Source organism: Daucus carota, chromosome 5, assembly GCF_001625215.2.
Source record: "Daucus carota subsp. sativus chromosome 5, DH1 v3.0, whole genome shotgun sequence".
Classification (NCBI taxonomy): Eukaryota; Viridiplantae; Streptophyta; class Magnoliopsida; order Apiales; family Apiaceae; genus Daucus; species Daucus carota.
Genome location: NC_030385.2, coordinates 37929101 through 37955274, shown reverse-complemented (window position 1 = coordinate 37955274; position 26174 = coordinate 37929101). Strand labels below are relative to the sequence as shown.

The 26174-nt window shown below is 33.3% G+C and overlaps 3 protein-coding genes across 4 annotated transcripts; 2 read left to right on the top strand and 1 right to left on the bottom strand.

The window, feature by feature from the left end:
* Positions 1-152: 152 nt before the first annotated feature.
* LOC108220344 (uncharacterized) lies at positions 153-4289 on the top strand. The gene is made up of 7 exons (XM_017394083.2): positions 153-231; positions 993-1448; positions 1573-1691; positions 1779-1938; positions 3241-3538; positions 3638-3771; positions 3873-4289. Exons 2-7 carry the CDS (start codon positions 1006-1008, stop codon positions 3931-3933), a joined length of 1215 nt encoding a protein of 404 aa, XP_017249572.1. The 5' UTR covers positions 153-231; positions 993-1005; the 3' UTR covers positions 3934-4289.
* A 1363-nt stretch (positions 4290-5652) lies between these two features.
* LOC108224128 (uncharacterized) lies at positions 5653-11629 on the top strand. 2 transcript variants are annotated; one of them, XM_017398697.2, is made up of 4 exons: positions 5653-5906; positions 9764-10872; positions 11166-11231; positions 11346-11629. In XM_017398697.2, exons 2-3 carry the CDS (start codon positions 9794-9796, stop codon positions 11188-11190), a joined length of 1104 nt encoding a protein of 367 aa, XP_017254186.1. In that variant the 5' UTR covers positions 5653-5906; positions 9764-9793; the 3' UTR covers positions 11191-11231; positions 11346-11629. The 2 variants fall into 2 exon arrangements, with proteins under 2 accessions (XP_017254186.1, XP_017254185.1); XM_017398696.2 differs by having other exon boundaries at positions 9758-10872.
* A 591-nt stretch (positions 11630-12220) lies between these two features.
* LOC108219990 (probable anion transporter 3, chloroplastic) lies at positions 12221-16640 on the bottom strand. The gene is made up of 8 exons (XM_017393608.2): positions 16004-16640; positions 14208-14434; positions 13717-14065; positions 13590-13634; positions 13302-13448; positions 12947-13084; positions 12801-12834; positions 12221-12705 (listed from the first exon to the last, which is right to left on the bottom strand). Exons 1-8 carry the CDS (start codon positions 16436-16438, stop codon positions 12536-12538), a joined length of 1545 nt encoding a protein of 514 aa, XP_017249097.1. The 5' UTR covers positions 16439-16640; the 3' UTR covers positions 12221-12535.
* Between the last annotated feature and the right edge of the window lie 9534 nt (positions 16641-26174).

Below are 26174 nucleotides of genomic sequence, written 5' to 3'. Positions count from 1 at the left end.
TGTCGCAAATGACACGTGGATGCAATCCAAAGAACATATCTGACACGTGGCGTTCAAGTGAGCGTTAGATCATGTGTTTCTTGTCCAGGTCATTAAATTTATTGAGCTGAACTCCTATTTATGTATCTCATCTAAATCCTCTTGTCATATATAATCAGAAGTTGAGGGTGCACTTGTTCTCAGCTCGGAGTGAGATTGCTGCGATTCTTCTTCTTCATCATCCTAAGTTCGGTGAGTAAGCTTATCTCATAATAATCATCTCTCTTTTATATTGTATAAACCAATACTAAACACTTGCAAGACAGTGTTGTTTATAACTGTGGAAGGGTTTAGCGAACAAACCCAAATAAAGCAAGAATCTAATGATAGATAGTGGAGATAAGATCTCTTGCCAAGCACCCTAATTGATCTTGTATGTACTCTCCTTATCAGATCCCTAAAATTCATCACAACTACATAATCCTTCGTCAAGACTTCAATAAGTAGTAGCTTTCTTGAATGATATGGATGTCACGGTGTGTGTGTGTGTTTGTCCATATGTGTTGGTGTTTGTCTGTTAATTTTTGTCACCGACCCGAATTCGTTGCTAATATACATATGATTGTAAACCCTATATTTCGGGCCTACAAGTGAAGATACAATTCGATTTTTTATGTTTTATGATTTGAAATCAATTGCAATCTGGGTGTGATGGTATGAAATGTCTGTTGTTGTGTGTATGATCAATTATTGTGTGTTTAATCTTGATTGTTTTTGTTATATGAATTTAGATTAATTGCAACGCGGGTGTGTTGTGGTATTAAAATTATGATGGAGAATTGGGTGCTATTTTGCTGGGGACAAATCTACATGATTCAATTTTTATAGTCAATACAAGACTCCAATTGCTTACACTTTTTGTGGTTTTAAGAAATTCGGGTGTTTATATTATCATATGGTCGTAATAGACTAGTAGCGTGTACAACCATCATCTTACTTGATTCGTCTTGCAGGTTGTAGTATTTGATGGAGGATTCTGATGATATTTACACTTCCAAACACTTTTCATGTCAAGTTCATGACTTGGATAAGTATATTGTTGTTCAAGCCCATACAAATTTTCATCATGGAAAGATGTATGATTGTACTGGCAAAGAGGCTGAACCCAAAATGGTTTACCTTTGGATTTGTGAAGACTTACCTAAAGCATTTGACATGAGGAGGCAACTTGAAATCTTTTATGCTTTAGCTCCTAAAAATGTGGCGGAGCCTTATTGTGTTGGGCGTTTAAAGCATGCTGATCTTAAATCAGTGCATAATGATTATACATCAACACTTTTGGAAATACCCCCAGAAGTCAAAATGTTGAAGACAGAGAAACCTTGTCTTATAACAGGACAAGTGTCAACTTTAACCTTTGACAAATGGCTTCCAAATTCTAATGAACAAGACTCGACTTTGTTATTCCGGTTAGAAACTTTATATGTATATCTTTTGAAAAAGAAGAGATATATGCGCCTTTTGTTTTGGCCAAGTGAAAATTATGCTTTAATATTTACAGGATACATGTAATTCGTGTTTTGTTTCCTATAGTTCTCTTTTTTCCACTGTGGGAAAGTTTCATCAAGCAAAAATGTCTTTCGGGAATATAAGAGCTGGGATACGCATCACCGGTAAATCTCCGATATTTGTCATCCCTGCAGCGACCGAAGGTATACAAAGTGGTTTTTTTTTTTATTTGATATATCATATATAATTGAATGATTTATGTAAGTAGTTTAAGACTATCCCGCTTGCAGAAGAGGACGAGGGGATACGGAAGGACATTGGTGAACTTCATGACATGTTGATGGAATCTAAAATTCAGGGGTTTTTTGAAATGGAGTTGTTTGACAAACTGTGCAAGAAATGTACACAAATGGAAAATGGAAGTTTTACATACAGTGGTGAATCTTTAAGGTTTGTCACCTTTGGCACTTTGTCTTTGGAGCATTTTTTTTTAGAGACTCTTCTTTCCGTTGCATGTCTTGCAGTTGAAGGGTATCTGAATATTACATAACTGATTAGTATTAAATGAATTATATATCTGATTATTGTTGTGTTCCACTTAACACATTTAATAGTTTGGTTACATAAACTAAACGCCGATTTTGCTTGCTGGCTTTTTAAGTATGGTTAATATTTGACTGGTTTACCCTTGTGATATCGTTTGATTATTGAATTAGTGTTGTTAATAGTGGTTTTTCCAGGGAAAACAAATAAAAAAGTGTAGGCTTGTTTTTACAATTATATTGTCTGACTAATCAAAACGATGTGTGATGTATAATGATAAACTAAGCAGGACACGCATAATAGAAGGGTTAGACTTGCTCTTAGTAAGTCATAAGCTGCTTAAAGTAGATTGGATCAATATAAAGACGTCAAACTGAAAAAAAAAATAGGATTGATACCACACTTTATCTGATTTGCATTATTTTAGTAAGTTATAAGCCGAAAAGTAGATTAAAATTAAGATGTCAAACTGAAAAAAAGAAAAACTATGATTGATATCATACTTTGTGATATTCATCTTTCATCGATCTAGAGTTGCCAAATGTATCTTTCCATCCGGCATTTGAATTGCTTCTTTCCACATAAAACAGGGGTTATCACAAAGCACTTCTCTCTATGTTGGAAAAGTTGAAAGTTTTATACATAGAGGTATAGGAGATTGTCCTCCCATTTTTCGCATATATCAACAGAGATTTAGAATTTATCCATGATTGTCCAACTCATTACACATACAAAAGACACAACTACCACATAGCAAAAGGCGGCAAAAACTAGATAGGCCAACAGTAACAAAGGCCTTATATAGTAAGCAAGCTAATCCCGTCATCATTGTGATCAAAGAAGTGGCTGATAAACCTGTAATGCATCATTAATCTTACTTTAGATTGGAGATGCACTGTTTTTAGCATTAATAGGTGATAGCCGTTTGGGATATATTGTCAAGGACTTGCCAATTATCTGTTAGGAATTGTCCCACATCGGTAGTGGGAGGGGCATATAGCTTGATATAAGTAACTCCACTAAGAATGAGGTCTTTTGGGAGATGCTCAAAAGACAAACCCGTGTGGGCTCGGCCCAAAATGGACAATATTATACTATTGTAAGGCTCGCTGATCTGGCCCAACAACATGATCTTTACTTACAATATGCTTTATATTTTTTTTGTATATCTTTGTTTCTGCTTATGTTATTCACTTATTCTTTTTTCAGACAATTATCATTTATAATCACCCACTGCCCCGTGGTTTGGACTTCTGAAGATAGATACAATTTCATTGAGAAACTAGAGAAATACAGAGATTTCAATAGGAGTTTGTATGATCTACTTACTAGTGATCTGTTTGCTAGAGCAATTCTCACTGTTGACTTCTGGACAAGGTTAGACACAGCTGCGCCATCAACTTCAGCTTTCATGTTGCAACCATTATATACCCAGGGCAAGAACACATCATATACAAATATGGAAGGCATACGATCTTTTCACAAATATGCATATGCTCATAATCCAGTAAGTACAATGTGTTATGTAATTATATTATAATAAGTTAAATGATATAAAAACTTCCGGGTGATGAATTTGTTATAATCTTTGTTTGTTTATATATAGCCTGAATGTCCGTTATGGTCGGATGTGGAGAAAGTGTTATACTCTGTCTTCCCGGAAGCGCCTGCAAGCTTATATGAGATTATAGTTGGACAACTGCATTTTTCAAGCAATGCATCACTTATCACAAACACACAGTAATACTTGAATAACATCTTTTTTATTGAATGATAGTAAATATATGCAATAAGTATACTCATCTGGACACATAATAAGCTGTGATTTTCTTGAATTTCAGGAGCTCTATGCCTTCCATCATAAAGTTTCTGCAAGATGGACCCTATAAGTTTGAGTTCTAGCTCCTATGTTCTAAACCTTTTCCAATCAATATGTGTCCTCTTCGGTGAACTTGGTGCTTGCAGCTCGTGTGCAATTGTTACGCTCTCAAAACTGACAAGGACGTGACCCGAAAAAGTGAGCTGAATGTAAATGTTGTTAAAATTTCAAATTTACAGCTGCTAAATATGAGATTGTTTTCCATTTTCATGTATCATGTATTACCTCTGCATATGATTACCTACAAAGAGTACTAGTCCCATTTGCAGATTGCACTGGTGTCAAATAGTGTGGGGGTATAAATTAGAAGTAAGTTCAACTTATTGCTATAAATTCTACTAAATGGTTTATAAGTTCTGTACAGGTAATCTTTTGCAAATGTGTTTAGCAACTAGCAAGTTCAAAACTACCGCACGTGTTGTAATAATTACATGACATTACGTGTTTCAGTGCATCTGATTTACACTCAAAAGTATTTAATCCTAAACTAATTATGTTTTTATATGATATTTGATCTTTTGCTTTAATGTGTTTTGACACTAAAATTAATTAATTAATAATTGAGTATTTTTTGTAAATAAACATATTCACCCATCATCAAAACTTATTGGGATCTATAACGCCCAACTTCGTAGGCAAACTCTAAATCCTAATTCCTTTTTTTCAATGAAAATGCCACCTTTACATAATTACTTATTATTTCTTTTATCTCTAATTTATAATATTATTTTAATTTAGTCAAATCAACAAAATTTTGAACAATAATTATATATCTTAGTTAAAATTTTTAATTTCATATGGTCTACTAATTATGGGCTTAACTCCTTCCCTCTTGTTTATTTACGATTTTCTTACATTACTGGACACATATTTTAATATGTATATGAAAATAATTTTATAATTTATTTTTAAAATAATTTTATAATTTATTTTTAAATTAACTTTTTATAAAGATTTAAATATTAAATTTTATTCATAAAAGAAATTCTAATACAATTTATAAAATTAAATTTTATAATATGATAGAGGGACTAATTTTTAGTTTATAAAAAGAGTGTAATAATCTAATTAGGGATGACAAAATAATCCAATCGGACAGATACCCGGTCCAAAATCCGAATTTTTGATATACCGAACCCGTTTGGATTTGGATATGAACTGAATTTTTTTGGATTTGGATTTGGATATGACCTTTTTCGATCCGAAACCGGATTCGAAATCCGAAAAAAAAAAACGAACATATATATGTTATTTAAGTCTTTAATGAATGTAATATAATAATCTTAATATCAATAGATTAGTTTAAAAGAAATTGTATCTATTCAAGACAAATACTTCATCAATAATATATATTGTATAAAATATGTTATTAAATGACATAAAGGGATGTTAATTAAATAAAATTAATTTAAAAATTTTTGATTCACTGTCTTCTATCTCAAAGTTCAAGTATAAGCATATTTTATATAAATATATTATAATTGATAAATTGAATGATTAATAATAATGAAAATTAATATGGTTTAAATTTATATTATTCTAAATTAAATAAATAGAATCCCATCTAATAATCCTAATTTTGGAAAAAATATTTAATTATCATAATTTAGGCAGGTTTATAATTTTTTATTTCTAAATCCGACGAATTGGATTTAGATTTTACATTACCCGAAATATATTATGAATTTGATGAAATCCGAGCAGATTGTCATCCGTGGACTAGTCGAAGAAGACAGGACGAGGGAGTATAAAATAAAAATTTTGGTCGCACTGATGGTCTATAGTTAAGTATATACGTGTAGTTTGTACAGCAGATCTCATCGACCTAGTTTGTAGATGATATCCAAGTTTTCTTTCCATTCTAAACCAAATTGCCCGGCGGCTGCTAAAGACTCTTCTCTTCTCAGTCATTCATTTCAATATTCAAAACCCCAGAGAAGATATACACACACATCCAAGAAGAACAGATCTGCATCTATACATCATGCTGCAACAGGTGCTTACTTGACTTGGGTCTGTCTTTTTTGTTTGTATGGATCTCTTTGTACAAGTAATATGTTTGTGTTACTGGCATATGTGTTGAGACTTGAGAGCTTCATGTCTTGTAATTGCGGAACCAAAACTCTAAAGCCCTGGGTCAAACTACTTGACTATTTCTTTTTCTTTACTTCTCAAGGGGGTTAAAAAAATCACTAGCCAGCCAGAAATGTGTTAAGTGACCAATTTTCTGGGTAACGGGAGGAGGGTTTATGAGGATGATATTGTTTCCTCACTTGAAAGCTCATTTTTGGGTCGACAGTGGATCACGGTTGTCCATTCTTGGGGCATAAACATTGCCTTCATGTCCATAACTAGATATGAGAATACTAGGGGTTGGGAGTCGAACCCGAATCTTCCGTGAGTCTGAGCTCTGATACTATGTTAAGTGATCAGTTATTCTAAAATCTCAAGATATTTGGAGAAGGCCTTGTCAAGATCATATTATATTCTAACATGCTAGAGAAAATTTCTATTATTAAGATCCATGCTGGAATTTTTGTGAAAATGTAGAAGGTTTATGGATGCCAAATGGGTATGAGAATGAAAATGATGTGAACAAGAAGATTAATGAGACACATTCCAAACAAGGACTGTTACCTGGGTTCATTAACCATAGGCTAAATGTCCCTGTAAGGGTTACACAAAAACTATATAATTTCATATCCGTCTTGCAAATTCGTGTTCAGTACTAAAAAACTGTCTATGATGTCTATCCCATATTGATTTGCTTGCAATATATTTTCTCTACTATCCTTGTCTTAGTTCTGTCCATTGATATTGGTTTTAGGATTCTAATATTGATTCATCTATGAAGTATAAGAAAAGAATTACTTTGTGCGACCTGAAAATTGACTTGTGTTATTTAATATTAGTTATTAAGTTTTTGGATAGAATATATATTTTGCATAAAAAGCAACAGTGAGATAAAATCTAAAAACATGAATAAGAATTGAGAACCAAAGTACCAAACAGAGAAGATGAAGTTTAATAATCTACCCAATAAATTTCATAACTTCTCAAATAGCTTGTCTAAAATTCTTATTATATATATATATATATATATATATAGGCAAGTGATCAAATAGAAACCAATTTTATTCTAGAAACTAGAAACCACTCCTTCGATCACTGTTTATAATTACAGAAATAACTAGTTTGTATGCTGTTAATCACTATTTTATATAATAAATTCATCAGTTTTTATTTTTAATAATTGAGAAAATTTACTTAAGATTGATATTGGTGGTCGATTATTGATGATCAATTCTAGTTGTAGGAGGTCCATGATGGTAGCAAATGACGGGATGAGGTGTGTGGTGATGGTAGATAGTCATTAGTAGTGGCAAGTTATGATGATAAACGATGATAGGCAAATCATGGTTGCAAGTGACGACGACAGTAGTGGAATGAGTTGATAATAATGCCAGGAGTTTCATCAATGTAGTATGATTGAAGATGATGATGATATACGTTGTATATATGTTTATTTATATATCTATATTCAGATTTTGCATATATAAGATAGTGATTTCTGATATACAAATAAGTGATTTATGTAGTTAAGAACAGTGATGAAAAACTGGTAGGGACTAGTTTCTAGTTTTTAGACTAATTTAGTTTCTAGTGGAGTAAGCCCATATATATATATATATATATATATATATATATTTTAAATCTAATAAAATAGTTCACTTAGGTGCATATCTTGTACATATGTAGAAAATCAAAAGTGAAACATAACAAAACAAAAAATTGAAAATATTCATTGAAAATGTTCAATGTGTTCTATGTATAGAAAGCTCAATCATTTTATTTCATAAAGTCCACCTGATATTATATCTTGTAAGGTTTAATGCTCTATTTCGTCACTGTACTCGACCAAAACTTTCAGTTGGCCTACAGAGTGAAAAAATCTTCCAGTCAACTAATTCTACCATTTAAAACTTGCAGAAAGGTTATTCCGTTAGTTTCTGTTAATAACTTAACAGATATGCAATATGCAACTCTAGCTCTTACAATATCAAACACTCTTCACCAGCACTCAACAATCCCATTTCACTAGCATTAACAACAAGCAATTTCCTCAAATTAGTTTTAATTGTATATTTTTGTAATGTTTAAAAATCTTCTTTTACAACTATTGTGAATTCCAAAAAACTTGTCATCTTATTGAGGATTATAATATAAAATTTTTATTATAATTTTAATAGGATCATATCGCAAGTAATGATTCATATCATAATAGAGTTTTAATAAAATATTTAAAAAGTCCAAAATTATGCCATAAGAGCATCTCTAAGGATTTTAGGTAAAATAATATAAAATGTTGATTATGTATAATTTGATGAGCCTGCAAGGATTTGTGTTTCGATTGTATTGGCTATAATGGTTGGCTATATTTTAAAAGTAGTTATTATTATTATTTCAAGTTATAAATAGAATATATTATTTTAATATGGTAAGAGTTGATGTGGAATATCGCTACATGTCTCTAGTTGTTCGTATAGCCAACATCAAGAGGTTGACTAAATTTTTAGCCAAGGGGAAGGTCCCATTGGAGCTGATAATTTTTTACATATTCTCTATAAATCTTATTCTTATTTATGTTATTTTTGAACTACTTTTAGGTAAGGGTTTTGTATGGTTAGATATGCTCTAGCAATGTAAAGCCCATGGGGCCTATAATTATCTTTAGTTCGACTTTAATATAATAGGTATACATATTTCATGCATATGTAATGTTAAATGTAATATAAATGAATGTTCCTATTTCAGAGCCCAAGGAAAACGTCAAATATAAGGTGGAACATAATAATCTATATTGTTTGTCTTTTTGTACCATTTTCTAACAAGTTGTTTAGCTCTTTTGGATTTGTTGAGTGTGTTATATATATGAGGAGGTTTTTACATTGATACCGTCTGATATTTTCAGGGGTTGTTCCCGGGCCAATATTTTCCGGGGTTGTCCCGGGGCTAAAATTAAAATATTCATTTCTTCGAGGATTGATAATTGTGTCTCCAAAATGTCTTTATATGCTTTGAGTAATCGGTAATAGAATTTGTAGCCTTTCTATGTATTTCCTAAGATGGGATTTCTATACATTTGTATTTTTTGTTGTCAAATCTTTACATTTGTATTTTATGATCCTATAATTATGTTTTTATTGAAACAAGCAATCTTTACTATTTTGTTGTAGTTATCTAATTAGAGCATTTCTAATAGGCTTTTCAAGCATACTCAAACTTCAAATTTAAAGATGATATTGAAAATTAGTGCTCCAATAGGCTCCTAGAAGCTCTTTAAAAACTTAAGAGTCTCTTTTCTCTCCTTTTTTTTAAAGATTATCTAAGTGCTCTTAACTTGTTTTTGTGAACATAATATTCACTTCCCTCCAATTTTATTTATTTTTCTTCCAATTCTATCTCCAACTTTCCCCTCAAATAAGAATAAAATATTAATAGAGAGCAAGTATGAAGAGTAGTGTTAGAATTGTCATGTTATTCAATGTATTAACTTAATAGGAGCCATATATTTTGTTATTTTAAAAAAATTATTTAGAAGCCTATTGAAAATACTCTTAGGAGAATAAAAGATGAAGTCATCATTAACATTCACACTTTCTCCCCAAATCATTTAACATGTGTTTTGGCACCAGAAGATTCACAATACATTGACAAGAGGGTGTTATCTTGATATTGTAATTTTACTATGCATCATTAAAAAAAAAAAATGGTAGTAGATGTGAAATCTATTAAGCATAGGCTATGAAATTCTTAATGGCAAACAACTAACAGGAAGTTTTGTAGTTGCAGGGCGGGTCCAGTTAGTTTAAGGAAGAACATATGGCTAGTGAATCGAACAAACAAATATCTGTCTTTCTCTATAATGGTCCTAGTAATATGAATTATGCTGTGACATCTATATCTACCAAGACGACAGATGAGGAGGTGCAAAAACAATCCCGTCGCAGTAAAATTCCTCCCGATAAAATAATCCGTCACCATGGATCTGCCCTAGTCACTTTTGGAACATCACTTGTTTCTGTGGGCTTTATAGTATATTGTATTGGGGGCTCAAAGAGAGATAAATCCATGGGGATCTTAGCCAGCAATGAGGTCAGAAAGTTCGACACAACCAAACCAGTACTTGGACTTGACTTCAGTCCCCCACCAATGAATCAGGGTAGATTTTTTCCGGCTGTAGTTGCCATTGGCAAGAAAATATATGCATTTGGAGGACTAAGCCAAACAGATTCCAATGACTCTACTTGGGCTGAGTGCCTGGATACGAATAAGCCTGTACTTGAGCAGAGATGGCAGCCATTGACGGAACCTCCCTCCCGCTTATTGCTAGATTTCCCTCCGTTTGCTATCCCTTACGAGACCAATACCATTTCTATTGGAAGCTCTGATATCTGCATGGGTACTACCATCATGATTGGCAGTCGGCACGTCACCCAGGGTGCAATCCTGTATGGTGTGCATAATGGATTATGGGAGGAATACAGGTTTAACCCTATATCTATGTCAACTATTCAGGTTTTAAACCCAGTTAGTGTTGTATGTGAAAAGACCATATATTGGGTTGACGAAAGAGACATCTACGCCTATGACTTGGACAAGCACATTCTTTATGCAGGGAACATGGCCGAGTCACTGCTTCATGATTTTGATTGTGGGTTTGACACTACACGGATGGGACCTGTTTTAATGCATTTGCAAGAGAACAATTTCTGTTGCTTTACAGTGTACGTTGAAAACCCTTTAGGTCCCTCAAAAACTGGAGTAGTAGAGTGCACCAAATTCCGAGTTACCAAGGATAATCCTGAATCAGGTCATCAAGGGGTTCTGCATCTACATGATATGGGTTACCAATCCTATCGGTGCGAAACAATGTGCGAGTTGTCTGGTGTTGTGCCCCTGTAAGGAGTTTTTGTTATTTGTTTTTCTGAAAAATTAGATGATTTATAAAGCAATGCAAAGGATCTGTTATAATTAGTTAGTTACTATCAGGGAACTGAAAGAGTGAATATAAGTAAATTACATTTGTATGTAATGTGCAGCATCTGCCATATTACTGTAGTGTACTGTGTACAGATGAAAATAATTGTTTGTAAATAGAAGTGACAGCTTTTATGTTTACAATTTTTTAATACAAAAAGAAGATTTTCAAATGAGCTCAACTTTTGCAATTGATTTTTGATTTGCACCGCAGTCAAGCAAGAGACTCAGAGAAGTGATGGAAAGGCAGATTGAAGTTATGGAGGATGACGAATATGTGGTAAATATTTTTGCTTTATTATATTTATATATGTTTTCTAATATTTCAATGAAATATTATTTCAGCAAATTACAACTAAATTGTTGTTGAGGGCGTAATATTCATGTTTTGCAGATACGAAGAATGCTGCAGTCTTTCCTTGATGTGCTAAAAGATGAAGAAAGTTCCTAGGAACAGCTTCTAATGTTATGGAATCCCAGGGTATGAAATTGAATTTTGGAATGCAGGGAAGATATACTCCCTATCGCCAAATTATTACATGACTTCAATTCAAACATGTTCTTTTGTTATTATTGATTATTATGGCAATTTGTTTGTTTTTGGCCGAACGACTTTTGTCATTAAGCACCTTAATCCTGTTACATTGCCAATTGGAAAGCATAAAAAACTTGACACCAGGAGATGGAGGAGGTATTGTAATTTTTTTAATCCGAGCAACTCGACTAAACATTTGAAACGCCTCTGTTCAAATCATACTTTTAATATCAAGTTTTTCCCGACTCGACCATAAAAAGTGTGGTGTTTGTTTTCAATATGGTCTGAGTCGAAAGTGGGATGACATCCAAATTGAAATATATTCTCAATTTAATCTTGTAACATAAAAATAAGATGCAGAAACAATGAATCAAACAAGCGACTTGCTCAATGCAAAACATATTCATTGAGAATTCACATCTATTTCGATTGGGGAAAGGGAAACAGAACTTATAAACAAACAAGTCAACAGAACGACTGTAACTCACCAGTTTTAAAATATACAAGCATCTATGAAAGAAGCACAAAGTATCCCTGCAAGTAAGGACATATGTCAAACCGTTTAATGTAGCCACAAGTTTACAAGTTTTCATTCCCTGGAACATTAGATCATGGCACATTGCACATTGCCATCTGCTACATATCAGATAATTGTACATGATGTAAACTTAATTCTCCAAATATAAACTAGGAAGTACAGTGGTTTATATCAAAATTAATTACAAGTGCACAACTAATCAAAAATAATATTTATAGAAAATGGACTAATGTTGTAACACGGGAAGAATGCTTAAAAGGTATAAATGGATTACAAGACAAAATGTACATGGAACTGCACAAGCTACATGCATTGACTTTAAACCTTTAAATAATAAATTCAATATTCTCCTTAAATAAATATACTCTGTATATGTAATTTCTATCTCGAGACTTGCCTAGAGACAACCTGAAGATGGTGACATCTTTATCGTCTTACAGTTTTCGAAGCAATTTACTTCTTTTTGAAGGGATACGAGTTGTTCGGTATTTTCTGATATATATTCTTGACTCTAAAAAACACGCTCTCCAGTAGCATAGAGATTCCAGAAGATGGCTGTAGCAAAATACAGGCACGCTGTGACACTAAGGAATGCTTGAAAAGATCCGAGCCATTGTACGAAGTAACCTGTTCCAATGGTACTGACTATAGCTGCCAATGTCCCAGCTGAGTTTGATATCCCTGTTAACAGAATATATAGTGAAATATAGTCATTACCAGTCAAATCACACAATGGAAAATAAAAGAGTAGAGATCAGAAACATCTGAGAACACACCATGTAGAAGTCCCGCATACTGGGGTGCAATATCCTGGTCAAACAACCATGAAACTAATTCAGACCATCAGAAATAGATGAAAAGTATACCACAGAAGAATTTTACGAAATCAAGATTCTGCTAGTTGAGCGTAAATAGTTCTTACCTGCATATTTAACAGAAAGCCTGCTTGGCTAAAAGAACTCAGGCTTAGGGCGATAGTCATCAATATGGATGCAACCACTGGTGTCTTAGCAAAGTTCAAACCTAGTAATGCTATTCCAGGACCAATAAAGCCAATAGACTGCAATTAACAACAATAAATCATTGTAAATATTATAACCAAATATAAGATCACTTTATCTGGTATGCTTCAATAAACAACTATGTGGGAGTATAAAGCAGTTCTCTGTGTCAAATTTAGATATCTAATGGCTGTCTTCCAGTGACTTTCCCAGGGTATACAAATATTATTGTGTTTATATACAAGGAATGTGGTTCCCGTTAATGCTATGAGTTACCTGCATAACTTTCCTTGTGAAAGTTATTGATTTTCCTGATTTAATCAAAGAATCTGACATTGCTCCAGCTATGTATCCTGAAATTGCCATTGTTCCCCATGGGACAGCACTAAACCACGCTGCTTGCTTCAAGTTCACATTGAAAACCTATTTAATGGAACAAAACATATATCAAACAAGATCAACAATTCAAAATCTTGAATATGGGTTGAAAATTTGCATCAATTTAAATTGGAGAAAAGAAAAGAAAACTTTGGAAAAGGAAGCTAAGAGAATGTTATGACTCACAGTTTTAAAATACACTGGCATCCATGAAAGAAGAACAAAGTATCCCTGCACAAAAGTACATCTTTCAAAACCTACTCATGCAAAAATGCTTTACATAAAAATTTTAAATTTTTGATTGAAAGCCTACCCAGTTGTTAGTGATGTTTGCAAAAATGATAGCCCAGGTGGGCATTTTAGATAATAAAAGGCCTATAGGAGGTACGCTGCTCTTGTCAAGAGGGGTATCAGATTTGCCAGCTTGGATCAATCGTAGTTCTGATACGCTAATAGAATTGCTTTCTTGCGGATCATTTGTCACACGGAAGGCCCAGATAGTTAACCATAGCAGTCCCAGAGATGAGAAGAGGATGAAAGGGCCAGATAATCCTACGGTTGACATTGCTAGTGGTGTTAGCAATAAGCCTATGACATTTCCAAGATGAAAACCACCCATGGATATACCAACAGCAGTTGCTCTTTCGTGACTTGGAAACCACCTAAACTAAGAAAGACCTGTTAGTATGTCTTTGCTTAATATGTCACGTTATCAGATTGAAACTGAATATATATAATATGCATCAGATAAGTTTATTTATCAGTTTGAATGAAACTTTATAAAATAACAAACCCATGCATTACCTTGATAACAGGGTGTTCATTGATGGTAAAGCTACTCCTTCAGCCAATCCGAAGAAAGCCCGGATGACTAAGAGGCTGGTTGTTGAGTGATTTGCAGCCCATGGCGTAAGTAGAGTTGCCAAAGACCACAATGCCGCCCCCCAAGAAATCACTTTCTTGCCTCCATATTTGTCTACCAAGGCTCCTCCTATCACTGACGAAAAGATGTATCCCCAAAGAAATGATGACTATTGAAAAGGTAGAAAGCAAAAACATATCATCAGTACTTTGGATGACCAAATATGTAAGTGAAGGTTTCTAAACTCTCCCAAATAACACTGATTATACTCATTCTAACTAGAAGTGTTAAATCCTTGCAACATTGTAATAAATTTTATTCTTCCCCCTTGTGATAAGGTTATGAGTTATGACTACTTAATTACTGATTAATCAACTACTGAGGAGTGAGGAGTGAGGATGGACTCTTCTAGTCTTCTTTCACTACTGGCTCAGACTAGGGACTTCATCAGATAATATACGCACTACCATCAGTATTTGTTTCATCTTGTTTGCATGTCTGAAATCTACAAAGTAAACAGGTAAAATCATCTTCAGTGTCTACTATGTACTTATGTAGAAATTTACATACTATGTGGATATAGTATCCCTACAACTATTTCAACCCATTTGAGGTTGAACCATGCACAAAAAATAGTCTGATCAAATTTGCTACTTGATCCTATTGTCGATCAGCTAAGTTGGGCCCTTTAGGCAAAGGAAGATTAGAAAAGACAAAGAAAGAAATGCTTGGTTAATTACTTTTTTATGTTTGTGCAGTGGATCCCACAGAAATAGAAATTCTGGTTGGACGAAGCGATATATATCTGTAGCCACCTAATCAACCACCAATTCCCATCCAACAACCACCTAATGACCTAAACAAAGACACCCAAGCTACAAGTATCTTACATGCAGTTTTTATTTTCGAATTTGATGATTTCCCTCAAAGGTTATCCAAACTTGAAATGACAGAAAACGGGAGAAAAGAAATAGAGAAAACTTTGGAAACTAGAATTTCATATTTTTAAATAACACACTACTAAGTACTAATACATACTGTATTTTAGTTCTAGAGGTGCCAGAAGACCAAACCGTTATCGGGAAAAAACAATATATAGACTATTTGCCTTTTACTGTATTGCATTTTAAGAAAACAACAAAATGTAGCTTGGGAGAATTTGGTATTACTTTTGAGAAGTGTAAAGCTATTTCAATCTTTATTCTCCATGTACAAATATGAGCTACCTCTAACTTATTTTTGCCATGTCTTTTGCAGATAAAATTCTAAATATATATAGAAGCTTAACAAACCCATAAAATTCTAGATATATTTTAACAAACCCGGGAAATCCTGAACAAAACAAAAACAAGTTTGCTCAACTAAACTGTCCCCTTTAACAAATCTCTATTACTCTTCTAATTATCAACACATAAACATGATACACATGTAACCTCCTCATCAGATACCCCAAGGTCAAAGGGTTTGGAACAACACCCTACTATTTTGGAAGAGTTGAACTTGTAAACGCTGAAGGCAATTTCATCGCTGCCTCAATTTCCACTAATCACGACAACCCCATGTTCCAAATATTTAATTTCAACCCACAATGGACCCGAAACAGATCCGATACGGACCCATAATGATTCGCCAATTAAAAATGAGTTTTCGAGTGAAGGGCATGTCAAACACATCTCCTAACAAATATTAACACAAGCATGTCATGTGTGTGTCTGTGTTGATAAATTCGCAAGTTTACCTGAACAATACCCAAGAAAGAGCTGCTCCAGCCATGCTGAGCAGCCAAAGGAACAATAGCAACAGACATAACAACCCTATCTGCATTACACAAACTCATAACACATGCCATCAATCCCACCACCTTCAATCTCTCTGGTATCACAAATTTACCTTTCTCTCCTCTCCCACCTACCAATATTCCCCTCTCTATCCCCTCAGCTGTGCACTTCACCCCCACCCCTCTCTGTTTCTTCCCATCATTCTTCTTCAAAACATAATCACCATCATTGCCACCAATCCTCCTCTTAATCCCATCAAAAGACACTAAATTTCCCAACTTTCTTTGAAAATTGTTGTCAAATCCCACATGGGTTTTCCTAAAACTCACTAATCTCGATTGGGTATTCGAAAATTTTGACAAATGTGTAGATTTTGTGGGATTAAATGTGGCCATATTAGCAAAAAAGAGAGCAAGCTCCTAGAAACATGCACTCTTTCTGTGTATCATTGCAATATTATAGCTACAACTACTACCAATATATATATACACACAAGCAATGGGGTTTTTTAGGATGAATATGTAGACACGAATGTGGAGAATGAATAGTTTGAGTTGAATAAAAGGGTTGGTGAGATGAGAGATTCAAGGACACTTCTGATTCTTCAAGTGAGTTTTCGTTACCTAAATTTTATGTTGTGGACCCGGTCTATTTTGTGAGAATTAAAAATGTGGTTTGGTTAGGTGAGGTAAATCTACTAGGATGGAAAATACAAATTCATCTTTATCGGTGAGTTTACTTTCATAAAATTACTAAAGGTTTGTAATTATTAAATTAATCGAAAGGTATATTAGAATCGGATTGCAAATATATTTGACTCTTTTGATATTATTTAATATTTAAAAATTAAATATAGGAATAATCATATAAATTTTCATTCCGTTTCCAGATCAAAACCAAACAGGTAATACAATTTAGCATCATTCCTTTCCTTTCTCTTCGTTTCCCTTTCTGAATTTCATTCCGTTTCCTTAACTTGAACCAAACGGCCCCTTAATGTGTTTGACAATAATTTTGGAAAATTAATAATAAATTACAAATTTTAGTAATAATAGTTGAACTTGTTTTTCTAAATAATAATAGTTAAACTTGATACACACAATCTACACGGCTTTATTAATTTTATATGTATTCAAAAATGTGAATTACATTATCACTAGGATTTTATTATTTGTAAAGCTAGAAGATTTCATTCGAATCCATCACTTTTTAAGCCGAAAAAATTCATCACATTTTAAACGACATCTTATCATAACAAATTTTTTTATAAATTTAAATTAATATAATCATATTTTAGAAAATTAAAATTATGAATGTATATCACAATATTCTAAAATATAATCTAAATTCAACTTAAATTTAAAATTTTTTTTATAAATCTTGTAAATTATGAACTCAATAAATGTGAGTTTCTTAAATTCAAAAGGATGCTCAAGTACCTAGATTGAATATATCCTTCTAAATTAATTATAAATCAAAGTTATTATTATTTATACAAAAAATCATTAATCAAAATATAATATAGATGGGGCAAACCCCCAACTATCGATAAGTCATATATTGAAAAATAAATAACATACTAAAAATGCTAAACTTGCGAGCTCACGTAATAGTTTGCAAACTACGTGAACTAGGTAAACCGCATTTAAGCGACAAACTCTGGTCCAGGAGGCATTCTTCTTCCTTCGGGGCTCAAACCCATGACCAAGAGGATACAAGTCACTCAGCGAGGGTCTCTGGTGCAAGAGGCATAATCACAAATTCTTCTCCCTTTGGAAGTCAAACCGATGATCAAGAGGATACAAGTCCCTCAGCGAGGGCTCCTTTCGAGAGTCGAATCTATGATCAAGAGGATACAAGTCCCCTCTTTAACCAGCTGTCTTGCGGGCACTAACTCGTTTTCTAATTAGAATTTAAAAAAAGAAAATAAAATTAAAAAGAAATCAAAGATATTTAAATTGCACTTATATCACTGCACTCAACTATTTACATGTCGGATAATAGTCATAGAAATTTCAAAAATATAAATCGCAACGTTATCATTATGAGAGCTTAGCTCTTACAACAATCATCACCCCGTTGAGATTTAATGGGGCCATTCTCCGCATATATTACAAATACTCCAAAAATGAAATATAATAATTGCTCAATATATTACAAATTAAGCTTGATCTTGCGATTATATTAATTAATATTTTAATTAATATGAAATAATAATTTAATTATTTAATTTTCACTAAATAAATAGCAATAAATATAATTTGGTGGTACATTTTTTTAAGCATATGCCATGAAAATAACAAAAATTTGTCCTATCCAGCACGATTCCTACGCGACAATTGTGTATCTCAACGTCTGCATATATTTGGCTTTTCTATATCACCTAACCCAAATGCCAACTACCCCGTTGAATTAAATTTCTGCTGCTACTCGTATTTTGTAACCATCTCCGATCACCATTTTTGGTTGGTGACAATGTGCGGTCTTAATTTTTATTTCATACTTTTCTGGTTTTATTTAGTTTTTATATTTTATTTTTTGAAATACTTCTTATAATTCTTTAGTTTTTAAATTTTAGAAAGCGTTTAATTTTATAATATATAATTAATCTTTTTCACTAATTACATCCTTTTTTTAATATGTTAATAAGTATTAATAATTATATAAATTTATCTATTTTTCTTACTTTTTCTATTATTACATAAAAAAAGTTGTTTCGGTATCCGATCGGAGAGAGGGAGTAAAAATTTAAAAATGGTTTGTAACAAACATGAATACTAAAGATAAAAAGGTCAAGGATTATCTTATAAAGGCGAGTCAACAAACAAAACCCTTGCCCGGCTACCTAATTCTCTGGTTATAATATTTTGAATGTTTCTGCAAGAAACTACTAGTTGACTAAGGTACTTAAATATAAGTAGATGAAAATAAAATGTGTGTTGCTTTCGATCAACTACTTCAGTAAATTAATGGAAATATGAAAATATATAAATCACTTATGGAAGTTAAGATTTGAAAATAAAATTAGAAATTTTGATGTATTAGAGATTTCATAAAGTAAATTATTTAGTGGATCGAAATGACAATTTTAACTCAAAAAATTAATTTTAATTCTGTCATAAAATCTTAGATTTTTTATCATGTAATTTATATTATTATATTTTAATTTTAATTTTATCATAAGAATATGTACTCGAAGTTTTTCTTTTTTATGGAGGGGAAGGGCCGGAGGGGAAGACGTTTTGCAACTACTTCCTCCAACAAATAACTTGTCCCATCGACTAACTTATCTTGAACCATACGGGCGATAAATTGCAGCAGAAATTTGTAGTGTATTCAATGCCTTTTGGACTCGGTAGAACTTCATTGCAAGAGCATACGCATTACGCACTAATATTCATGAATACTTTTTGATTAGCTGGTAACGGAGTTTTTTTCTGATTTTGACTAGTCAAATTAACTATATTTTGACTAAAATTTATATATATCATAGTAATTGAATTTTTTTCTAAAAAAAGTTTCATCAAAAAGTAAATCTAATTTATTTTAAACTGCTCAACACGCACTTCAATGTCTCATAAAACACAGTTCTCTAACTTATTTTTGAGATTTTTTCCTGAATAAAAACATTCAAAAATTTGCTTTAAAAAGAAAAATAAGACAAGTAATCTGGAAAAAAAAATTGAGAAAGGAAATGTAGAAAAGGGAAGGTGGGAGTATTAATCTTATTAATATATATTAATTGTGTTTTGGTTTTCTTAGAATTATAATTTTCTAGGAAAGTTTTTTGTCAAACAAAATTTATTTTCTAATCAAAACAGATGTCAGATGTATCAGATTTAGATAATATATATTATATCTAAAAAGGGTCAAAAGAGAAAAGAAAAAATCAAATTAAAAAAATATAAAAACTACAATACTATAATATTTATGAATAATTATAAAACCGAAAACAAAATAAATAATCACAGGTATCACCACTGAACCATCATTACTAATATCATGTATCTCTCGGCAGATTATACAGAAAATACTCCCTCTTCTTCCCTTTTTAGTTGTCACCTTTGGGTTTGTGCCGGTCAAATTGACCAAAGTTTGATTGAAATTTATTAATATTTTATTAAGTGAAAAAATAAAAAAAATATGTCACCGGAAATAATTTTAATCTACTTTAAGATTTAATTTTCAATTTTTTTAAATAATGAAAGAGTGATTTATAATCTTTGGTCAAAAATTAGTTATGAACACATCATAAAGGCGCGCCAACCTCATGCCTAGCCACTTTGCTAAAATGATCAAAGATACCGACATTATATACTTGCAAGGCCTGTGCACAGCCTGCACCTTGAAATGTCGAGGAATAAAAGTGGCTTACGTCGCGCCTCTATGCGCGGACGCGCTCTCGGAAGATGATGTGTGGTACGGAGTAAAAATTCCCCTGATATCTCCAATATCAAGAAAATTTGGGGAGTACTTGTTATGACCAAATCTGGTCGTTGCCTTAAGACAGAAGGCGCGCCTCTTCCGGGTCTGTCCCGAAGGGCGCGGCCCTTGGCAGAGGTTTTTGGCTACATCATTTTTTGGCTAAGCACATGCTTAGCTAGGTTGCAAGGACGCGTCCTCCGCGTCAGAAGGAGGGACGCGTCCTCCAGATCACACGTGTCCTGTGAAGAGGACGCGTCCTCCGGGTCACAAGGAGGGATGTGACTCTGAAGGATGCTGAAAGGAGGATGCGACCGACCCTTGAAGGCTCCAATCTGAACGGAAGGGCGCAGCCCTCCATGCCGTGACTGATCCGCCGATGTTGCGTGTCCTATGAAGAGGACGCGTCCTCCGAGTCACAAGGAGGGACGCCTTACTTGAGAATGTTGATGGAAGGACGCGACCGACCCTCCGTCCACCCATGTCGTGTAATCTGTGGAGGAGGGCGCGCCCTCTTCGGAGGTGACCGAGGGGCGCGACCCTTGTAAGAAGTTGACCATGAGATGAAGACCAAGGGAACGCCTTTAACGGGGTGTCCCCGGGGGCGCGACCTCATGTTAAAGAAGGACCTTTCTGATGTGTTGCTGGAATGGTCGATGGGACAAGACGGCGAAGGCAAGGGCGCGCCCTCAGGGGTCACGCCCACATATAAATATATTGTAAGAAGGCTCTTCCTATGGGAGAGTGTACAGTCGTCGAGACAACCCCTCTAGGGGATATTGAAGACAACCCCTCCGGGGGATATGAAGACCCTTCCGAGGGATATGAAGACTAGTTACCAAGCTCATTTGGTAGTTATCAGGCTCATCTGATAGTTCCCGGGCTCATCCGGGCGTGATCTACAATCCTCAATCCTGCTATCTGCCGAGTTAACCCTCGTGTGGGGGCTTGAGGTGATCATGGCTCTTGAAGGCCCTCCGGGGTAACATGAAGGCCGATCGTATGCTTGGATCCTGTATTCTGGTGAGGTAGCCCTCATCGGGGGATTGAGGCGATCGTGTAACTTGGCTCCCTATTTGCTTCACTTCATGATGAAGACCTCACTGGGAGGTGAGGACGCGTCCCTACACCTCAAGGGGTTGGTCACGGCTCTCCCAGATGACTTTTCCATAGTACAAAGAGTCGTGGTAGATGCTATCTCTCGTAGTGGAGATATTGTCGAATCCGTGATGTAATTGGACTAGGAGTCTGAGGTAGTCGGCCACAAGGCTAATTCTAACTGGAGTAGGATTCTGAAGGCGTTGGACGTCTAAGAGATAAGTCACCACCTCAGGGTTGGTCTTATCCCCAAGAGACCTAGTCCTGATCAAATTAGGAGTCTTGGTTCAATAGAACTACGTATGGTTTGATCCCCTATAAATATAGGGGTACGTAGGCACATTAGGGGATGATGAGTTGCGAGCACGTGAGACCAACTCAAAACCCTAATCTCAGCCACCCCCTAAAACACACAACCACCGCACTCCGGCGACCAAAACCACCGTCACGGATTTTGATTCTGGCTATGAACCTCATCTTTGTTGATTACCGAATTCCTATATCAACAAAAATAACTCTAGAAATAGAAATGTGACCAACAAAAATAGAAATGTGACAACTAAAAAGGGACGGAGGGAATAAGTAATAACTCTATTTTATCATAACTTACAAGAAATCAGGCCGGAGAGCTTCGAATGAATAATGGCGAGAACATGATTACAATTAATATTCACAACTACCTGATAGAACTCAAAATGATATATCATTTCACACATGATATAAGCATGAGGATGAAGTAACCACTGTAGTATGGTGTGTGTACGTGAGAGAGGATGAGAACCTTAAAACTCTAACAATGTGAAGTGCGAAGATAAAGGTGTCACCTTCGGCTTCATAAAAACCAGGAAAAGTTGAGCTTGTTTTTAAATAAAGTAAAATAAACACCTGATTTAACTGTGAATTAATTCTAGAGTAAATCACACTTTGCACCACTATCTTTGGGTCGTTTTGCGATCTGGTCTCATTGTTTAAAACTTTGCAGATTGCACTCATAAGTTTTTAATTTGTAACGCTTTGCACCAACTTAACGCTTTTCATCCAAACTACCGTTAAGTCTAACAGAAGGGAGGGGTAGTTTAGGAAAAATCTGCATGAGATTTAATTAAAAGCAGGTTTAACGGAAAAAAAATCTGTTTTAACAAAAAATGAAATAAATATTAAAACATATTTTATAAAATAACAAATAAATATTATAAATCACTGCAAAGGATTTTAAGAATTTTATAAAATCTATTTTAATATTTATTTTATTTTGAATATAGAGATATGTAAGAATAATATGTGTTTTTGCCGTTAAAATAGATTTTGAACATTTAATATTTAAATATATTTGATAATTTTTTGCTATTTTAATATTTAATATTTAAAGATTTAATATTTAAAAATAACAAATCGGGCCAGTGTACGATTAAGTTATAATAAGTATCTGAATTCAGAAGATAGGCTCTAAGTTTGTAATAATAGTGATGTATTATCTTTGGGTTCTTGATTTTCTTCATATTAACTCAAACCGCATAGGTTGAATTTATAGATCACAGTTCCTTGGAAGCTCCTCTTTTTCTTTTTTCTACTTGTCAAAAACTGGGTTTTAGGCTGCTGGTGTTATAATTTTGATTTAACATTTGTTGATATCAAGACACTTTTGTAGCAAAAAATTATCAAATATATTTAAATATTTAGCGAAAATTGTGCTTTAAAGTAAAGTTAAAGAAGAATTATCAAATATATTTAAATATTAAATGTTCAAAGTCTATTTTAACGAAAAAAACAAATATTATTCTTACATATCTATATTCAAAATAAAATAAATATTAAAATATATTTTATAAAATTCTTAAACTTCTTTGCAGTGATTTATATGTTTTAATTCTTAAACTTCTTTAAAATATTATTCTTAAATATGTTTTAATATTTATTTTATTTGTCGTTAAAACATATTTTTTTTTCCGTTAAACCTGCTTTTAATTAAACCCCATTTTCCCCAAACTACCCCTCCATTCTGTTAGACTTAACGGTGGTTTGGATGGAAAGTGTTAAGTTGGTGCAATGCGTTACAGATTAAAAACTTATGAGTGCAACCTGCAAAGTTTTAAACAATGAAACCAAATCGCAAAACGACCTAAAGATAGGGGTGCAAAGTGTGATTTACTCTTAATTCTAATTACAATGCTTTTTTTTTTTGAATTAATCGAGATTTTCGATAAAAAAGATGTAAATCTGTTTACTCCGTTGACGGAATTTCATGTCGGGAAATAAGAACTGCAGTGATGCAACTGTGAAGTCCGGTGAGAACACATTCTACTGTCAAACTACTTTGATGGATGAGAGTATGAGACTGCTTTAATTGATGCATGCGCCTTGATAAGCTCTAATAAATTCATACCTAACTTCGTTAACGTGTTCTCCTCAAGTCACCTAAAAAATTTGAGTTCCATCAGTTTTATAATCCTGGGACAAAAAGGCAAAAAATTTCTAATAATCAGAACTTTTAAGTGAGACATCTTGTTTGGCGCCTGTAATTTGCTACCCCTCATCTTCTGGGGCTGCTTTTTTCATCTGGTTCCACTAGCAACTACTCCCTCCGTCCCATTTTAACTGCTTTTGACTTTTTTACACGTATTTTAATATGTTAAAAAAATCATATCTATACATAATTATTTTTTATAAAATTTATGTCAATTAAAAGTTTAGAATCTAACCTTTTATTTGATATAAGATTTGAATTTTTTTATTGAGTGTAGATATTGTTTTTTTACACCTCAATGTACGTGTTAAAAAGTCAAACATCAGTTAAAATGGGACAGAGAGAGTACTTTTTGTTTAAATGAAGGGCTTTAACTGATCATGATTTTTTGCATATGCAGGGGGTTATATGATTATTAACGAAATTTTAGCCAATAAAAAACCTCCACCTACTTAAAAAGTGGTTGGTAATGTGTGCACAGAAAATCCGTTTTAAGAAATATATTTAAAAATCTGACAAAAATAAATAATTTCAAATTAATAACTGAAATTAAGTTTACAAGAATACTTTTGAAAATATGACTTTTAGTCATATGCCGAAGTGCATCAGACAATATTAAACATTTTTATTGTAAATCGGAGGGAATAATAAATTTAAAAAGCATTGTTCAAGAAAATTATTTTTAAATTTATCAAACACATTTCCCTGTTTTTAAGCTAAAAACTGTTTTTATTATGGGATCGGTAATTTAGATTCGAGAAATGAAAAGTGACGGGTACATCTCTTTCCCTCGTATATTTTTCAACCTGTACACCAAAAATCCATTTTCATGTCACTCCATTCACCAACCAAACTCATATCAGTACATTAGCTGATTAGCATGTCCACTTTCTTGCAAGTTGCAACCCTGTGAATATTAAGATGGTACAAAAGAGATTAACTCTAAAAGACAAGTTGTTTTTCAGTTGAATTTGATTTCAAACTAAAAACACTTTCACCACAGAATTACCGGCGGATATATCACCAGACACCAGGATTGAAATGTATAGAGTTGGTAGAAAAATATTTGAAAATCAATCGTTTTCAAGTTTCAGAAGTTCTACTGCGACGCAGATCACATATATAAAATCAATGGCAAATGCTTTAAATATGGCCAAGTCAACTCTCCGCGAAAGAAAGTGCTTGTTTGGGCAAGGGAAGCGAAAACTGCTTCTGACTTCTGTTTTTCTTGACCTGTTTGTATAAATAGATGGAAACACTTCTAAGAAGTTGAAAATGTTAGTTTTTCACTCAGAACTTCTATTTCTTTTCCAAACACTTTATTAACTTATTTACTTCTCACTTCTAATCCACTTCTTTACTTTAAACAAGAAATCACTTTTTTTAAGTTTGCCCAAACAACTCCAAGAAGGCGATATTCAATCTCATTCGGCCATTAAGCCTCAAATCATGAAACTAAATTGGCCATCTTGGCTTTTTGCTTGCAAAAACTTAAACATGACTCGCCAGATACCATACCCGTTTCGAATTTGAAGGCATGCTTGATGAGTGCATGTCAAATTTTCAAATCAAACCAGAACAAATTTTTGTATGTGCAGAATTATTACGTATCCAACTATTCACATCAATACGAGGTGAAGAAAGGAACAATAAAAAAAATAGTCTTATCAAACTACAAATTATATTATAATAAAGTACACATATTATCAAGTTAAGCATCTTCATAAGACATGGCTCCTCATAACTCATAAGACATGCATCTCATAATTAAGGATGAGCATCCTTCCTATCCAACCCCAATCTAATTCACTCCTTGTTCGGGTCGGAGAATTAGAAATTATTTGAGTGCGAGGGGTGGGGATCGGGAGAGATTTATATAAAGAATGAGTAATTAGTGTTATCTACCTCAAAATTCCCTAATTTTCATATATAATATATTTATATGATTTATATATAAGATATTAATGATAAATATATTATATTTATATATAAATATATATTTGTAAATTTGCATGTACAACCCTGTTCTTTTATTGATTAACTTCTTTCATATCATAATACAAACTAAATATAGTAAATCTAGTTTTAATATTTATTTTTATTATAAATAAGTATTAATTTAAGTTGATGCGTAAAATATCATATAA